At 41.1% G+C, this 18,661-nt stretch overlaps 1 protein-coding gene across 1 annotated transcript; it reads right to left on the bottom strand.

The window, feature by feature from the left end:
* Positions 1–1,069: 1,069 nt before the first annotated feature.
* Positions 1,070–14,234, bottom strand: LOC131885714 (uncharacterized). Its single transcript, XM_059233844.1, has 6 exons — positions 13,766–14,234; positions 2,578–2,924; positions 2,337–2,499; positions 1,901–2,153; positions 1,417–1,827; positions 1,070–1,339 (listed from the first exon to the last, which is right to left on the bottom strand). Exons 2-6 carry the CDS (start codon positions 2,919–2,921, stop codon positions 1,167–1,169), a joined length of 1,344 nt encoding a protein of 447 aa, XP_059089827.1. The 5' UTR covers positions 2,922–2,924; positions 13,766–14,234; the 3' UTR covers positions 1,070–1,166.
* Positions 14,235–18,661: the final 4,427 nt, after the last annotated feature.

Here is an 18,661-nt window from a genome sequence, read left to right as displayed (position 1 = left end):
AGATCGGGGTCCAGCATGTGCGTACGCACAGAATTGCGAAAGCCCTTGACAGAAATAAGTGAAGCGATCTACGCGTATCTGCCTGAATAAACAGCTTCCTTCGGCCGCTTGGCTTGAGCTTGACTAAATGGCAGGCGATCCATGGCTCAAAGCCATCCACCTACATAGGTCAAATCTTTATTCACTTCAGGCCTGAAAACCCCACCTACCTTTCACATTGACAAAGAAGATGACGTTTGTTTTCGATTTGCATCTTCAAAGCGTGACAGACAAGAAGATTGTATTTTCAGTCCAGGTCTTGGCTCTCAATTCTTCATTCAAGTTCTTTTCTCATCATGACTTTTTAATTTGACATTAGATTCCCCAACGACAGGCCCACAGGGACATGCAGGTATTTGATTGAGTCCATTGTTGGCCTCCTTTGAAATTTTCGTGGCCTTTATGAATGTGGATCCAAAATGCACGAGGAAGGCCGATTCGGCACTCATTTGTCTGTCGAGCGCCATTGTCAACCGGGCAGATAGCTCCTCCGAGACTCTCAACATTCAAGCTGGTCACAAGAGAAGACGAGCAAGTTCAAAGTGGGTGATGAGCATTTGGACAATGTCCACTAACCCCCCATTAAAGTGTCCATTTGAACCAAGAGAAGAATAAGCCAGACCCCTCATTCAAATTCCCCTCATTGCCTGAGACAAGGCCGGAAAAGTGGTCAACGACAACGAAGAGAAGGCCATTAATATAATGAGGAAAACTGCTAGGATAGGGCCGCCCAGACTCGATCAAACTAGATAATAGATAGGCCTTGGTCAATCACAGATGATGGCGATAACAAGTTGTTGAGCGAATTTTACGCCGGACCAATTTCTGAACTGTCATTCACCTCAAATATAGTATCTACCTGTTTTGAAAAACAAGCTCGTGCTTTACATCTACGGACGGACGTAGAGGCAGTTCATTCAGCAGATGGTGAGTGACATTGTTGGACCACTTGGCCTTAGCAACTGTCTCAATGTTGCTTGACGTTTCCTTCGTCACATCCTATCCTATTTAGTCCTACCCTAAATCCAAATCTCACACATAGTCACTTTTAATTGGCTTTAAGAAGCGGGACGGACACACTTCGAGGAGTGTATCCATTAACGTGGTAGCAAGAAAAGATAGCTTTTCTATGGTATGAGCATGGATGGACAAGACGGATGAATCAGTCGGGACGTGACAAAGGGCATCATCATCCGCATTTGCGATGAGGACGGACTCCATAATCCAGGTGCTGACGGAAAGCTCCCATGAGAAATCAGGTTGGGGGCCACCTGAGGCATGACACACCCTCCTTTCTGACCTAGGAACAGGATTGGAACGGAACAGTGTGAAACCTGGTTGATAAGAGTGTCATTTGACTACTTAAGTGGTATTTACCCGCCGCAAGTGGCATTCGAAGCAATGGATGCCCCGCCAAGGAGCTGAAGGCGTTGTTCATGGGCTGAAATGCCGAAAACAAAGGCTGAGGAAAGGCATCGTAAGTGTTGACTGCTATTCGCGGTAGGATGGGTCGAGGATGAAGGACGGGATTAGGAATTAGGTGCCTTCTTTTTTGAGGGGGTCCTGGATCTTGAGAGCTGCTTTCCTGTATCCTCCTCTTTATTGCCGACCTTTCTAAGGCTTGACTTGGACAGTGTGCTTGTTGTTGATCTTGAGCAATACCCACACTATCTGACAAGTATCTTTGCATCATGCTCTTTTTATAAATCGGGATACTTAATCGATCATCGCCTTCCTCCGAGCTAGACGTTGGCTCTTTCTCGTCCACATTCTCCACATCAATGTCCCCTAAAGAAGAAGAGCGTTACTTCAATGAACTCCAAGCTGACATTAACGGGGATAGCGTCAAGGAATCAATTACGTTCTTCCGAGATGGCTTTCTCGTTTAGAGGGCTTTCTGTATGTGGATGAGTGTCCTTTTCATCTTGCTCCACTTCGGTTTCCTCTTCCTCGGAATCGGAGTTCCAAATGGAATCGTTGGATGAAATGGACAATAATTCCGCATTGCCTTGAACGAATTGGTTGTACATTCGCAGCCTTTTAGACCAGGAACATTTGGAGTCCTGAACCACGTTCTTTAGGCGTCGACGGGCGTTGGCAAACCAATTGGACACCTATTCAAGTACAGACTCATGAGTTTCTCTGTTTAAACCGAAGTTCTAGCTTATCATTTATTTTTACTTTGATCAACCTCGAAATCAACCTAATGATCTTCAGGATCTTCAAATGTCCTCATTCATCCTGCGGATTGTTGAGGTTGATTTGTCACACAACCTCGTGAAATGCAGTTGGCTTACCTGCACCAGACTCATATTGGATCCAATGGCCAAATCCATCTTTTCTCCTTTAGTAGGATAGGGGTTATGTCGATGACGCAGCAGCCATTGCTTCAAAGGTCGCACCATATCCTGTATGACAGCGCGCTTCTGTCTGGGTTTCTCGGGCATAGGATAACGGGTGCTGTGAACGAAAGAAATTAAAGTGTCCCAAAGTGCGTGAGAGCCAGCCCCAAAAGGGTATTCAAACAGGACATGTTACCTATATTTCTTTTGCTTCAAGATCTTTTTACTAGTAGATGCATTCAAGGGATCGTCCAAATGCGGCGATCGGGAATTGGAACAGCCTGTTTGGTTGACCTTCATCGCCAAAAGAGACGGTCGTTGTTGAAGCGTATTGAGACTTGGCTCTGTGGAGTGGTGGCAAAAACTCGACAGAATTGGAACCGAATGATGGAACACGGGGTTGCTAGATTGGTAGAACAAAGAGGGGCAGGACGAGGGTAGCGGGCCATTGGAAACAACGGACAGATCCCCCTTTCGGGCGTTGAGAACCGGTGGACTTAGGGAAAACGAAGCCGCCTCGGAACTAAGGGGTACTCGCATTATCTAAGCATAACAAAAGAGAAAAAAAACCATGGGTTAGTTGTGCTTTGAAGTACTGACGAGCAATTTCAGATGATTCGTTGAGGAACACTCTCAAAAGCTATTCACTTTTGAAGGGAGCATTTAAATGCGTTTTGATCATGATGTGGGGAAAACAAGAAGGTGCTGAAATGTCTTGCCAGTGTCAGTTTCAAAGAATTACATGCGATTCCAAGAAGAACAACGAATCCATCACGATTCCTGCTTATATTTCTCTTGGCATTATTCCAAATGATGTTGAATAAAACTATGTGATTTTAACATAAAATATCTTGCACGGGGTCCACTGGTAAATGACCTGAAATTCGGATCTTGGAGGATAGTTGATTTTTAAAATTAACAGGGTTTTTCATGCGGTTCTTGGCGCCTTAATGGTACAATTTGGAGAAGAAAAAAAATGACCAAAGGTCAAAAATGAATTGAACATCAATCTTCTATTGGTCTTTTCCTCCCCCTTCCTGAAAACTAATAGATTTATCGCAATTAGGGATGTATGGTTCTGACTACCTTAAGATTTCAGAGAATAAACGGCTGCAAGTATCATAACTGTAAGGAAAGATATCCTTCTTTTAGATGCAGCATGCATGTATTTTTATCTCATTTTTTGAAAATATTTGCTTCATTTCTGCGCTAAAAACATTGTGAAAAATAGGTAGTCTGAATTTGGAAATCTGAAATGTTATGCATTGAACAGTTGGTAAGTCAAGATCGGAATAAATCGTAAGTCTAGTTTGATGGATGATGGATATAATTCGAATGATTGCGGATGAAATAAACTTACTATGTGTGGATAAAGACAAGTAGGTAGATCTTTACGGGAAGATGGACAAGAGTTCGGTGGGAAATAAGGGAACAGGAGGGAGGTACAAAGACATGATTGGAAATATATAAATGATAAAACGCGCAAAATCGTTCCAAAGATGTGTAGAAAATATAAACAGTCTGAATGCCTCTTGAATGGATAGACAATCTTCCCCCAAGAAGGTCGTTTGATTCTTTATCGTGCATACGCATTATCATCCACGCCCACAGACTTATCTATTTTTTATCTCTTGACAACAACAGGCTTCTCGTCAAATTGAGCGCGGGTTTTCAAACAAATCAAACGGGATGATTGAAGCGTCGCCAAATTTAGGATTGTAGGATTGAGCCGGAGTTTGAGATTGTGCTCAAGCAGGCCGGCTTTCAATGCCTTCCCTCACCTCTTTATTCACTCATTTATCCCGGATTATAAATGCACCAACAAGTTACTCAAGGATAAACTGAAGGCAAATGTCGGATACGATGGGTCTTGAAGACAGCGTGTGGCTTTTTTTGTGAACACTCCTTGAGTCAAGTTTTGTTTCCTCACTCTCCGTTGTGTGTGTTGCTTGTTCTTGAGTTCTGTCATATTTCTTACTTACAAAACAAAGTCGAAACTTTATCTTACTGATCCGTGCTCTTTTCCCACTATTTTATCCCATGAGTTAACTTATTTCAATCCCAAATGGGACAGCTTTCAAACACACCCCGGTGTCTTGCTGATCCCAGGACGCCGGATCTACATATCATTGAGAAAACCATCACATTGGTCCCATTTTTTCTTTGTATACCCGATTGATTCTTTTCCTCGACTAACCTGAAAGAAACGGCAGTCCGGTCCAACAAAAAAAATCCAAATGAAGAGGGTGGGCATCGAGGAAAATACGAGCATCATATTATTTATTGGTGATTGAGTTCAAAGTGAACTGTTCAAGGCTTCACGTTTGAGGGGCTCCGTTATCAATTCACGGAATGTTATCGTATACAATCTCAATGTATCAACAACTGCAACGCAAGATTTAAATTTTTCCCATTTTTCCCTCTGTACGTTTATTGTAGTACAGATCAGCTAGAGTGAGTTGCTACCTGTTGCCTGTTACCTGTTTCGGGTTGGGTGACAAGAGGCGTTTTGAGACAATGATGACACGACAAGCAGTCAATCTTTGAAGATGGTAACTGTTATTGATTTGATGTCCAGTTTCAAAAATCGACCCGACAGTTGAATCGTTGGATACGAGACATACTGTTGTTCCAGGATATTGAATGCATAAAATTGTCGTTTAGAGCTAATTCATTTTGCTTTTGGCAATTTTTGTCGCCAGCCATTCTTGCGGTCCTTTTGCTCTCTAACAGTAACAACCGAGAAATCGAGCCTTCGATGGACGGTGATTAGCAGAGATCGAACAAGACAAGAGGCTTCATTGGGCAATGGTGAATCAGTCCTATGGAAGGAGCTGGACCAATTCGATTAATCATATAGTCTCATGAGGTTAGCTACGTAGAGTCAGCCAGCCTTGAATTCCTTTGTCCCATGAGCGACAAGCAATGTAGTACGTGTACTACACCTAACCAAATCATCACCATCACAAGAATGCCCAAGGAATGAGTCAATGTGGAACAAGTACCGTGGTTGTGTGGCAATTCACCCACCTTGGTAATGGGCAACTTCTCAAGAGTCGAAACGTACAGACTTTATCTACCCAATGATGAGACACTCTATTTAACCTAAAAACCTAAACTCGACTGGGGGCGACATTACCATGTTAGACGCCATAAAGATCAATCAATTCATTTATGTTATTGTTTGTCCATTTTATGTTACCCTTGACCTGGTTCAGGGAAGGATACCTTTAACAAGAAGATTGGACATGGCCATTGGCGAAGCTAGGCCACTTCGAGAAAACAATATTTCAGCTTCCCAACAAGTGGCAAGGAATATTGCCATACATTCTGAAAAAAAGCGATTTAAAAGAAAACAAATCGTGTTTTTATGACAAAATGTTGAGTTATCATACTTTAAATAAAAACAACGAAATTTTCTGATTTATGTAATAAAATGTCTAGAGTTTTAAGAATAGGTAATTATGAATATACTAAAAGATGTACACTTTGGTCTCTATTGCCAGTACCTTGCTACGTGTTTCTTTTTATGACTCGGTCAAAAACGCTGTGACAAAAGAAAAATCGGCCTAGTTCCGCTGATGTCCACACCTCTAGTTAATGGTCTATCTGGTCAAGGTTTCGATTTTAAAATGCCTCATTAGACGAAAAAGTGGCAATTCAATGCTTAAATTCCAATGGCAAATATTGCAGACCCTTCAAACAAATGTTTAGAGATCGGACAAATGCATTCCATTCAAATGCTATATTAGATCACCAAGGACTAGTCCAAGATGTTGGCAGCAAAAATATCTTTCAATTGCAACTTGTTACTAAATAGATAGAAGAATCAAATGTTCCACTTTAAAAACCGAGTGAGAGATTGGGCAATTAGCCTTTAAGTGTCCACCGCATGGTATGCGCTACAACATAAAAGGCCAGTACGTAGCCTTTGTAAAAGTTATTTTATGCTTTTCATTTTGCTTTGCCCCTTCCCGCCATATCTTTTTCTTCTTTTCCATAATATTCTCCATTTCTTTGATATAATTGAATAACATGAATAGCTTTGCATAACGTGACGATTATTCAATTTTCTTTCGTCCGTAGGTACACAGATTCGGTCTCCAAATGCACCCTCGGGAGTGGGCTCGAGCTTCACCGTCCATTTCAAATCCTGGACAAAGTTGCATTTTAACCACACTTTTCACTCACCTTACACAAAGTATCATAGAGCTCATTGAATCTATTCGTGATGGGCCGACGTTGCAAACATTTGTCGTCGGCGTTGATTTCAATTTAAATCAGACAGAGCTAATTTTGAAGAACAACTCTTACAACATACTCGTATGTAATCGCCTTTATTTTCTTTTTCCTCGTCGCTCGCTTATCCTTAATTCTCCTCCCGTAATCGTAAATACTACAATAGATGTAGAATAGGTGCCCTTGTCCTGACCCTGTAACCGTTTGTTTAACAGCATCGATTCCAGAAGGGTTTGTTTGATATGACGCTGCCGAGTTTTGCGCATAGAAACCCTTCTCTATTTGCCATAACATACAAGGAATTTCATTATCATTCAGCCTATAGGTACACGTAAGTGCTGTACATTTTGTCAAATTTTGAGGTCAGGGCCCTAGCTTGAAATGAGAGCTGCACTCATATATGAATCTCTTTGGGAAATATCCGATCCGTAAGAGGTTAATCCGTTAATTATTGGGCCACTTTTGTTAATTGCTTTCATATTACCTTTACAAAAACAACCCCTTTAAGTATCTGTTTCATCTTATGCTAGTTATATTAAGTGAGTTTTTGATAGAAATTCAACTAGCACTCACTACACACAAATTGATTTAAATCGAGTTAATGATTGGGGAAATGAAGCAAGGGATAATCATAATTTAGATAATCATAGTGACCCAATCGAGGGGGTCGACGAACGTATCCCGACTTACGTGTACCAGCCTTTTCAAACATGCGGATGGATGGATCTATCGAACTTGAAAATCCAGGGACCGATTCACATAGAGAACCTTGTTCAAATCGATACTTCAGCCTCACTTAGAGTGCGCATCTCTCATTTGGGCCCTATGACCGCATCAGGGCAAAATGAGATCGGAAAGGTACAGATGAGCTTCCCACCACTTCGGATTCTGAAGCTATACACTGTCCATCAAAGCCGCGAACAATATACTTTTCGTGTTCTGTTTACCGGGTGTAAAGAAATTAGGGGACTACATGGCTTTTTTTCACAATATTTCTCCTTGTTCAAAGAATTTTTTAACTTTAAACCACAAGCATTCATTAAGAGGAACTTTTAAGTAGATAGTGGCAAATTGCAAATGGTCTAACAACATCCTAGAGGCAATGAGTAACCTCTGAGCGATTGCCGTCAAAACAATGTCTGAAAATGCAAGTTAGCGCAGTCTTAATGTCAGAGCCAAAACTAAGGGCATCCTGAAGGCCGACAAATACTAAGGGACATTGGTGAGGCTTTCAGTGTTCATCCTCAAACCATTTGAAAGTGGAGAATCTCATGCAAATGCGATCAATGAATTTAGAACAGACCGGACCAAGGGCCGAAATCTGGAATTTCAAGAGTCAATCTTTTGGTGGCAAAACATCGGAGGGTTACCAACGTCCTCTGGAGTAAAATTGGATCATTCATGGTATGGCTCTAGGTTTTTCAATAATCTCTTTCGATGAAAACTGGAGATTCAATATGATCCAATTATTCTCTGAGTAAGGGGGAAGGATTTTCAGGAGCTACAAAGAGCGGCCCCTAATTTCTTTACACCCTGTAAGTGTCTTCATGGCCTTTACCCCAATCCAGTTTCGAACACATCTTGAGCGACAGAAGAAGCATTACTCGCACCATTCGAGACAGAACCAGTTCATTTGACAACAAGCTCGTGAGAAACCTTGCACTGCGGAACATTTTGCCCATACACTTCCGACGCTTTTACGTGTTACCTGAGGCGAGTTTCTTAGAGATGTTACCTCGAAGTTTGGTGCTTGGACGTAATCTAGTTTGAAAATACTCTGACCGAAGAGATGAGTCGATGCTCAGTCTGAGCAACGTCCAAACCTTAACTCCGAGGTAAGGGTGTTGAAAAAAAAACCCTCTGAGGCTTTAAACCTTTTTCTTACCTCGGAGTTAAGGCTTGAACGGTCTTCAGAGTGGTCATCTACTCACTACTCTAGACAGCATATTTTTTTATACTGGATAACATCCAAGCACCGAACTCCGAGCTAAGATATCTAAGAAAATCGCCTCTAATGCGGTTCAAACGTGACTTAAATTATTTGCAACAAACGATACCTGACCAACCATACGTTCTAGGGCGGAAATTCACATTCTTTTTGATACCAAATATTTTTTTATTTTCAAATACCTATATCCATTCAAATCCTACTGGTGAGGAATAGATGAATCATTCCTTATGAATTCAATTGGAGCCAGCAAAACCAGCCACACACTACGAGTACCTCATAATTTTTGTGTTCCATGGTTATCCAATCACCACGGGGTTCGGTAATTTGTTCAACTTTTCTCAAGATGTTCACCGGTTTCTAACTGATATGATGCTTGGGAATAATTTCCCATGAATTTCGTAGTTGGCAAAAGTTCCAAAACATATATTCATACTTTGCACTAGTGCTTGGATTGATTTACACTACAACGCCAGCATGTACAATGCTGTCTAGAAACGTGCTCTTTGGCCATTAATGAATGGGAATTTTAGATTACTTAACTCGAATTCATAATCAGTCCCTTCTTTGACGATGAGCAATATCCTTTTTTGGTTCCCGTAGCATGGAGAGTTTCTTCCGTTACTTTTCGTTGTGCTAAAAGTTGTGCTATTACCTAGGATACCTTTTCTTCATTATGAGGGTGGATATTTGATAATGAGAAAAATGATATCAGTCTTGGAAACTCCGTTTTGAGCTAGCTTTGAGGGTTTAACACTATTTATCTCTATTGGACTCTAACACAGCTTTTGACGTCGGGATTTGCTTGGAAATAAACCTTTTGTTATGAATCAAATCAATAAAGTAAAGGAAATAAGCACAAGAAATGAGTTGAAGTTCAAATATTAGACGAGCGAATAGATTTGCTTTGGAAAACCCAAGTGCATTCTTTCTCTCAAAATATGATCAGCCACAATTTGGGTCATTGCTTCCTAACTTCAATCCTTCATTGGGCCTAAATATGCTATTACACATGATTGGCCTGCCTTCGCCGTGAATGCAAACAACTGGCCGACCAAAATGAGGTCAAGATTATTGATAAGACGTAAATTGCATTCACTTTTATGAGCAACAGTTGATCAAACAAGGATATAGTCTCACAATTTGAAAGGGCCAAGCTCGTCCTGTCAGCTCATCAACACGATTTGAGAAGTTCTCTGTTGGACAAGGAACACCCCTCCGCCATGAATTGAAGTTTGATACTTTAGTTTACTAAGTATTGGATGCCTATTCGTGAGCGATATAGTAAATAGTATAGATAAAAAGTTAGTTGGTCCCAATTTTCACACTTTGATCATTTCTAATTTGTGCAATCATTGTCGTCATGAACTTGCAAAAAAACGCTTACATAAATCCCATTAGTTAAGCATAATGTTCGACGAAGGATTGTTCTAAAGTATTCGTTGCATCATGCACGGACTTCTAAACATATGGACCTACAACGGGAGAGGAAAATTTGCATCGTCTGAATCATTCATCTGATCCAAAATGAGCAAAGTTTATTTTGAGGGAACTTGAGAGATGGAGACAAAGCTAATAAGCTTTGACGATTTCACAACTACATAATTTCCAACTCTTTGACTTCTTCTTGGCCAGCTGGATGAGCTTTAAACGATGTGTGTAACTTTGTAACAAACCCGTTACAATTAAATGTCATGTTTAGTCAAAATGAGACTTCCAACGACCTCAATTTCTAACTTTTTGAATACAGCATGAAAAGGGACTCAGACTTGCTCTGATCTAGAACAGACCGACTTGGCCAAAAACACCTCTCACAGTCCTTTTTTCCAAAAGTCGATGCGCATTGGCAAGGTGTGACTTGAAAGATCCAATCAACTGACCCAATATTGGGAGATTTACTAACCTCCCACATTTGATCGCTTTTACACAACACATTGGACAAGGCAAAACAAAATGGTCAAGTTTGGCACCCAGATTTTGAGGGTCTGCTATCGTTATATACAAAGGAAAATCATAAACAAGCATCGCCCTCAACCTAGCTTGCACAAGGATCCGACAAAATGTTCAATAGTCGAACGCTTTGCGCGTTACAAGTCTAATGGCGCATTTAGACGACCCCTGTTTCGACATATACGGCTTTCACATTCGGTTTTCACATGACATATTCTGGACAATATTGCCACATGTTTGACTTGGAATCTGCTCCAATTTTCTGCGATATGTGAAACAATTCTTGGTAAAGTCGCAAGATTCAGCGTGATCGACTTACTATAATTGTAACAGACACTTTTTTCAGTCCGACATGCATTTAGCTTTAATTTGTTTACGAATGAGTAAAACACAAGCCTAGATAGGGCCAGGTAAACAACAATTCATGATTGTCTCAGAAACTCGAAATAGCGCGTCTTGAGAGAACTCTCGTTATGTCACATACGGTCTCCCTGGGGTAAGTTAGTGACAAACAAAGCTTCCATTTCAGAAACAAATGATGCTCGTGCGCTTTCTGCACCAAATTGTTATATTTAACAACCTGTTTTTAACAAGGAAGTCTCGTCGACTTGAAGACCACTTTTAATGCTAAAAAGTATGCCACAGGCTAATTGAATTGCAAAGTGCTATTGTTTTTTTTTCAGTTACATGGGTCTAATAATTGATAAAGAGCCAAACCACCGCCTAAAATGAAAAAAACTGACATATTCTAGTCTCAAAATTTCCGGTCTCATTCGGAATTAAGTTACTGATCAATCAAAAATTATTGATGCAGTTTTGTGCAATTATCGATTGTTTCTTGATTGAACATTTGGAAACACTGAACACTCTGTAACGGACGATTCCAAAATGTCTTTCAAAGTTGCCTTTGTAGTGTAAACGGAACAGGGGTCACCATGTGAGATGTTAATCACAACTTTGTCAATCAATGTGCTGAAAATGGGGTCGTCTAAATGCACCATCAGACAAATGTTTTTGCGTACTTTCGACACAATACTACCAGCTTGGTTCAAATATCAGAAAACTGTTTCCACAAGCAAGCTGTTAAGTTCAAGAAATCAAGGGTGTTTTTATATTGTTTGAAGTTCTACTGAGATGTACAAATGAATCTCAATAGCCTTATGTGAATGTTGAAGCTGAACTAATCTCAGAAATCAAAGCCTCGACACTTCGACAAGAGTATCAATAAGTTGTGATTCTTATAATTGTTGGTCAGATGCATTACTCCCTTGTGGGGCGCATTCCGGAGGGTCTCAAAGCTTGTGCTTGATTTTGAAGAAACCATCCAGGCTCCAACTGTTTTTCAAGGAATTCAGCTCGGACTGACTATTTTGTGAAAGTCCAATTTTTTTACTACTAGTGATTTCTTTTCTGATTGGTAACTTACACTCACCATTATACCTTCTTTGATTTTTATATTCACCCCACGATTAGAAATTGTGATTGGTGTTAGATGACCTCCAGCCGTTTTTAATCATTCTCGGATTTGTTTTACTATTGTTATCTCTTTTGGATGAAATGTATTAACACCGAGACGTAAACTGGGGGTCAGCATTTGTTTGCGTATCAGTGATTTAGTCGTGGGGGTTCATGAGGTAGAGTGGCTTGCTAGGCCTTACAAAAGTAGAAATTTCAGAAGCAGTTGTGTTCGGGATTGATTTATGAGTGGTTTTCGTTTTTCTTCAAAAACATCATAAGCTTTGTCCCAACCCAGGGTTTGGGGTCAATTCTAGTCACCGTAAAAGCTTAATGTGCGTTTTGAGAGCACCTTCCAGCCCTGAGGGAATCCAGGCTAGTTCGAACAATGAATTCCACATCTCTTCTTTCTCGGGCTCCTTCATTGTTTAATTTGCTTCCCTTTAATATTCGTAGGGAATACGTAGGCCTTGTTGATCCGGTTACATCTTTCAAGTCAGACTTGGACAAATTTTTAGATAGCATACCAGATCAACCCTACATTCAAGGACTGGCTCGGTCTGCCAACTCAAATTCGTTGGTAGACCAAATATCATATAAAAATTGAAAGCTAATAAAAAGACAAATTATAACCTTTCATTTCAATAGTACTGGGCATTGCATGTCCTTTAGCGGTCAGAAAAGCCCGTGAAAACCAAACCAAAAAAAAAGAACTAGCAGACCGAGCTAGTCCTTGAATGTAGGGTTGATGAGGAATGCTAAATCGAAATTTGTCGAAGTCTGACTTGAAAGACGTTACCGGATCAATAAGGCCTACGTAGTCCCTATGAATATTAGAGGGAGGCAAATCAAACAATGAAGGATGCCGAGAAAAAAGGGATCGTATGAACCAGGCGGGTGGAGGAGGAAATCTAACAGGGTTGGTTGGTTTCGAACCTCAAACATGACCCATAAAAGTGTTTAGACTTTTTTTTCGAAATGCAGTAAGCCCAATAGGGTACAGAGGCTTTATTTGCTCTGCCATGGGCTAATATTGTTTTTAAAATATACGGCGCTTATTAATATTGCGCTTTAAATGCTAATTAGCGGTGTACCCTTGATTTCCAATTGTCCCTAGATTGAGACATCAATTGCTTCCGTACTGCTCCTGTGGCGTATGTAGTTTCCCAAAGTCATTGAGATGAGGATTGTGACTATGCGAGGCCTGGCTCAATGCCTGGCCTTGCAATGAAACAACATACAAGAGTGTTTTACATCGGCTATAACGAATAGATGTGACGTGATAGACATAACTGATACTGTACTTTTGTTTTTAACAAAAAAAACTTGTTACAACCCGTACCTCAAATGAGAGAATTTGACAAACGTTTCCCACAGTAATAGCTTTGCTTTTGATGAACAAAATCTCAACCGTATTTAGTGATGTTCATCAACCAGGGACAAAAACTAACACCCAGGACGACAACTTGAACCAAAGGAAAAGATGGAGTAGACAACCACCAGATCACTCGTAAAACTTATTCCCAAGCAGATTTCCAAGGCATTTCAAACTTTATGGCAAACGTGCCAATTCCGTAACTGATAAGAATTTAATTTATATTCCCGTCTCATATTTAGCCACCCCATAAACTCTTTTCATTGCTCATTTAAGCACCAGGAAGCATCATAAATAGTTGCTCTTTCATGAGTTACAAAATGAAAAGATTTATTCAATCAGCACAGTTGCCAATGATCGTTTGCATTATTCCCTTGTAATGAAGGGATGAATACATCAATGAATGAAGGTCCTTACCGTGGTTTTAGGAGTCGAACCAGGTGTTGGTGGCTGAATATTTCGGACACGATTCAAGCGGATGATCTCTTGGTCATTAGACTTTCATTTATTGTGTACGCTCAATTGGCACGATGAAGAGGTCGAATTGTTCTGTCTTCTGTTCGTCGTTTTTTCTAAATTCCGTCTTAGCCGGACTTGGCTGGGATAAAAAATTCATGGATTCTCGCGAACAAGCTCAACTTGACAGGTCACAGCGTGACCCGAGTGAACAACGATGACCCGTGTTGGGTCCATTGATTTTCAATTTTCGAAATCTCGTTTACATATTCCTGACCTCAAGTCACGCCACTCATCTCAGATTATTTGATGCATTATGCCGAATCGTGCCACCTATGTACATGTATGCCTATGAAGCGGGTTTACCTGAGGCTCTCCTGATCACCCTCCGTGGGGCCATTTGTTCTCATCTCCTTTGTGTTAGAGTGGGTGAGTGAGTGAGTGAGTGTACTCGTATGTATGTATGTATGTATGTATGCATGTATGTCTGTGAGTGAGAGACGAAGATCTCATTTTTTCCCCTCATTTTCCCCCAGATGTTCTGTTCTCGTTGCCCGAAGTACGTAAGGTGACGTTGGTGTTGGTGGTGGTGGTAGCAGTAATAGTAGTCTTAGTTCGAGAGGAAATTACACAGTACGTATGTGGACAATGAGGAGAAACAACAGCAGCACCCTCGCTCCTGGGAGGATCTGGAGTCTGATTGGTCACATGTGGCATGGGGTCACTCCCGGTGGGGGAGGTGTTTTGTTCGAAGAGGTTCGGCCCATTTTGGCACACGATCTCGTCGTGTCAAGTCTCAGACTGACTTGGCCGGCCCCCACCTAGCTAAAACGGGGCTCACACGGAGTGTTGTTTGACGATGACCATGATGACAATCATCATTTGCATCGGATCTCCTCCTCATCTTGTCTCAGGCACAACAACGTGAGCTGGTGACGTTCTTCAGGTTGGTCCAAGAAAACAAGGCAAATGAAGAAAAGGCAAGGAAAGCCAGATCAGAATCTAAGCAAACTCAGGACCTCGAGGGTCCATGGAGGAGAGACCAGGCTAACTAGCAATTGTGTGTTTTTTTCTAATGACAGAGGATTTATCAAACTCATATTTACAGAGAAAATCCCATTTTTACCAAATTGGACGAGCGTGGGTGAATAATTCTTTTGAATCTATTTTCGCGGACTCATCGACCAAAACAGAGACGGCTATTTCCGGTGCTAACAAATGAAGGAGATATGCCTCTAAGAAATTATTTAGGGAATGGTTTTCTTTCCTTTTTTTATTTTGCTATAATGTACGATTTACTCTACATAGGTCTTGATTTGAAATAGAAAAAAAATGGAAACATGACGGAGATCACCTTGTTAAAAAATTCTACCTAAAGCCAAAATGTAAGCTAAAATGAAGATCATAGGTAAAACGGTTTGACTTGATCATCCACTCAGTTTCCATGAGTGCATTTTCAATCACACCAAGCAAATACCAAGATAATATTTCGAGGTTTGAGCCATCACTTTCACATCCACCACATGCACATCGATGACAAAAGTGAATCATCATCACCAGAGGCTTTCTCGTATTGGCTTTCCTTCACAACGTTCTGCAACCGATCCCTAGAATTAAGAGGTCCTCGGGTAGTTAATTGTCAGAGGGGGTGGACATGAATGAGATGCTGGGAGCAAACTTGAATGTCTTTCGTGGAAATCAAGTGAGCACTCAGAAATATGTAGCAATTCGATTTAGCCATCATTTCTCCTTTCATGTATCGCAAGCTCAACAAATCTGCACTGTTTGGCCCACACGTAGAAATGGCTTCACTACAAAGTCGATCCTGAGCATCCTCATCCTCTTCAGAAAATGTCTATCATAGCTCTTGCCACACTTGCACACATGCTGTACAATACTTGTGCGACAACAAACGAGCATGTACCTATCAGGCCAACACAATTCTAGGCTTGTTCATAACGCCATTTTATGTATTAATTCCTAATTGACTTGCCAAACACTGGCTTGTTCGATACTTACTCAATGGTAAATAAATTCCTATCACCCTTGAGAAGGGAAGGGAAAAGAGGCAACTGACGTCATTCTATGGAGCAAAACTACAGACTACACGCCCAACCAACCACAACAGTGCATATATCAAGAGAAACCTTTAACTAGTAACCTGTTGTAATACCTGTTAAAGGTATCCTTGATATATCTAAATTGTCATCGATTTCAATTTGCAGGCTTGTTGAAGCGAACAGCACTCTGATATTGAGGCAAGATGTTAGTTAGTGTGGTTACAAAACTGCACCAAAACACTGACATTTTTTGAGTTCACTTGGTTATTGACAATTCAATTGGATCACGGTACGAGTTGGATTTGATACTTGTCCAAGTTCTCCTTCCACTAATTGGCCAAAATCAGGGTGGCGGACCAAATTTTTCATTTGATATAGCTTTACTTCACATGACTAATTCGAACCCCTTAGGAAATGTGGCCAAAAATCTCCTTCGTTTACTCAAACTGCAGGAAATTGCATCCATGCACCCTGATAGTGTCAGATCTCTGTGGTATGATAATCAAGTTATCAATCTGGGCCACGTTTCAGAAGTTCAAGCCAAAGAGGGGAATCTTTCGACATATTTCCTGCCGATTGTGAAGATGAATCGACGAATGCACGACCCAAGATCATGCAACTTCATAAAGAGGTTTCGAGTTGGATTTTACATTTTTTGCCGGAGTCCCGAACAAGCCAGAGTTTGACAAATCAGAGAGAACTTTAACTACCTGTTACAGTTATCCCTGGACAAGTCAACTTGGTTTGCAATGAATTCCCAGGCGACCATGTTTTACACTGTTTAGCCAACTGAGTGGTCGTCGGTCGTCGGTCGTCCGACATCCATTGTCTAGAAGTCTATGACTTGTCGGGAGCCAATGAGTCGAAGCTGGCAAACAAATCTCGCAAAAGTTTGGAAGGGCAAGGATAACTCAATTTGTACTCTGGTGTTCGATTTGATCTAATCTCCACAATCCCAGAGTACAAACCTAATTTCGTTCTAGAATCATTCCATGACCTTTCCCTGTGGGCATTATCAGTCATACAAAAACTTTTTAAACATGACCTGACCCGAGTTGTACCCAATTGGCTTTTTCCACCCCCAACGCCCCGGTTTTTACTTTTTACTTTGTACGAACCCAAGCGGATAGTTTTCAAAACTGTTTACCACTTCAAAGTCCGGCGTTGGAGAGTATGTGGCCCAAAGTATGCCAATTAGCCTCTTTATCGGTCATAACTGTACTCTTTGTTGCAAAAAATTACACAAGAGAAAGATATTGGGTAATGGGTACAAGGAGCATTGGCCACAAACTCCGCACTTTAGGATTGACATGGTCTAACTTCTTCCCTTCCAGATCATTCGACAAACCATCAGGCCTGGCGGCCTGGTCGCTGGGTTCTAGTGAGATTGACGGGTGAAAAAGACCTTCCCTCTATCCTCTATAGAGGAATGAGCATAAGCCGTTGCATGTTTCATGTTCATGTTTGTTAAATGCCCAAATAGAGAGAACACGTGATTCAGTGACTTGTGCAGTTTGCTGAAATGAGAGAAATCCCCGTTTTGCTGTTCATCCCGAATCTTGCTCTCTTCCGTCACTTGTCTTAACTCTCAAGCAAAAGCCCAACTTAAAAGATTCATGGACCGACAACTCAATAGGGTTGTATATCTGTATATCTCGCCTTAAGCTGGCCACGAGATCCGAGCACTACAACAGCGCAAGCAAGTGTTAATGAGAAGAAAGAATATCATCTAATTAACGTAGGGTGTGAGGAAAAAAAAACAACTTACGGTGTATGTCTTGTCAACCATGATTGCAATTCTTAGATTGCAGTGGAAAATTAAGATGGTTTTCGCACTAATTTTGATATTTGTCTTAAGATGTGGCGAATTTGCTCCGACATATTGGTGAGAGTTAAAAGAAAATTCAGTGAATCAAGGGGTCTATAGTTTGGATGCTCTGGCTCCTAACTTGGAACAGAGTTCATTCTATCCTGGATCAGTCATTGTAAGTAAGTTCGCAGTTCGATTTGTGGATTCAGAAACGGGCCAGAGGTATAGCTGAATCGGCATTTGAAAGCTCTCTGGACCGTAGAAGCAAGACTAGTAAATGAAGTGGTCGCAAGCTCTGGCCCATCCCTCCTCGGGCTTTTAATTCGTTTAACTCCACGAGTCGACGTTAAACTTCCCTTCACTCACTGATCCATCAGCCCCTTTTGCTATTGTCTAAACCTAAATCGCTCCCATTTCAAAGCCATATTTGTTTCTTTCGTAGATGGCCAAAACACCATGCATGCTCAATGCTATGTGACGGCTCCAATGATGGGACACCGGAGGTACATACGTACATGTCAATCCCGCCTGATGTTCGTGCTTCACACTTTTCTGCTCCTAAAATCCCTCCGGAGTAAATATATCGACTTTCAACGACTTCAAAACGCATAAATTTATCCAGTCTCCATTCGTTCTGTTCTTATTATTTGGAAAGCAGACTCAAAAGGTAATGGGCGTGGAACACCATGGTGCACCTAACATTCAGAGTGCCAGGTCCATATCCTTTAATTGTATTGACTTAGATAGGACATCAAATCCGGTTCCAAAAGAATAAAAAAAACTGTTACATCAACGCCCGACGAGATTCGTCGTGACAAAATATCCTGCTCACTCCTGTGTGGCCGGCCACTTATGTAAAGCACCGGGTTCCCTGGTTCAGATTAAAAATGCCTAGTATGAGCCAACCGTGCAATGTGTAATCGACTAAATAAAGTCGAGAGGAGTGATAACCTGTCAATCATGCTTGCATCTTGATTGCCGGCTTGA

Source organism: Tigriopus californicus, chromosome 8 (genome assembly GCF_007210705.1).
Source record: "Tigriopus californicus strain San Diego chromosome 8, Tcal_SD_v2.1, whole genome shotgun sequence".
In the NCBI taxonomy this organism is placed as follows: Eukaryota; Metazoa; Arthropoda; class Copepoda; order Harpacticoida; family Harpacticidae; genus Tigriopus; species Tigriopus californicus.
The sequence above is the reverse complement of the archived record's forward strand: the minus strand, read 5'-3'. Positions and strand labels throughout refer to the sequence as shown.

Excerpts from the sequence above, each read along its gene's own strand:
- LOC131885714 (XM_059233844.1), bottom strand. The coding sequence starts at position 2,921 with ATGCGAGTACCCCTTAGTTCCGAGGCGGCTTCGTTTTCCCTAAGTCCA. Across the intron at positions 2,154-2,336 it reads CCAATATGAGTCTGGTGCAG|GTGTCCAATTGGTTTGCCAA; the intron begins GTAAGCCAACTG and ends GTACTTGAATAG. Across the intron at positions 1,828-1,900 it reads GAAAGCCATCTCGGAAGAAC|GGGACATTGATGTGGAGAAT; the intron begins GTAATTGATTCC and ends CTTCTTCTTTAG.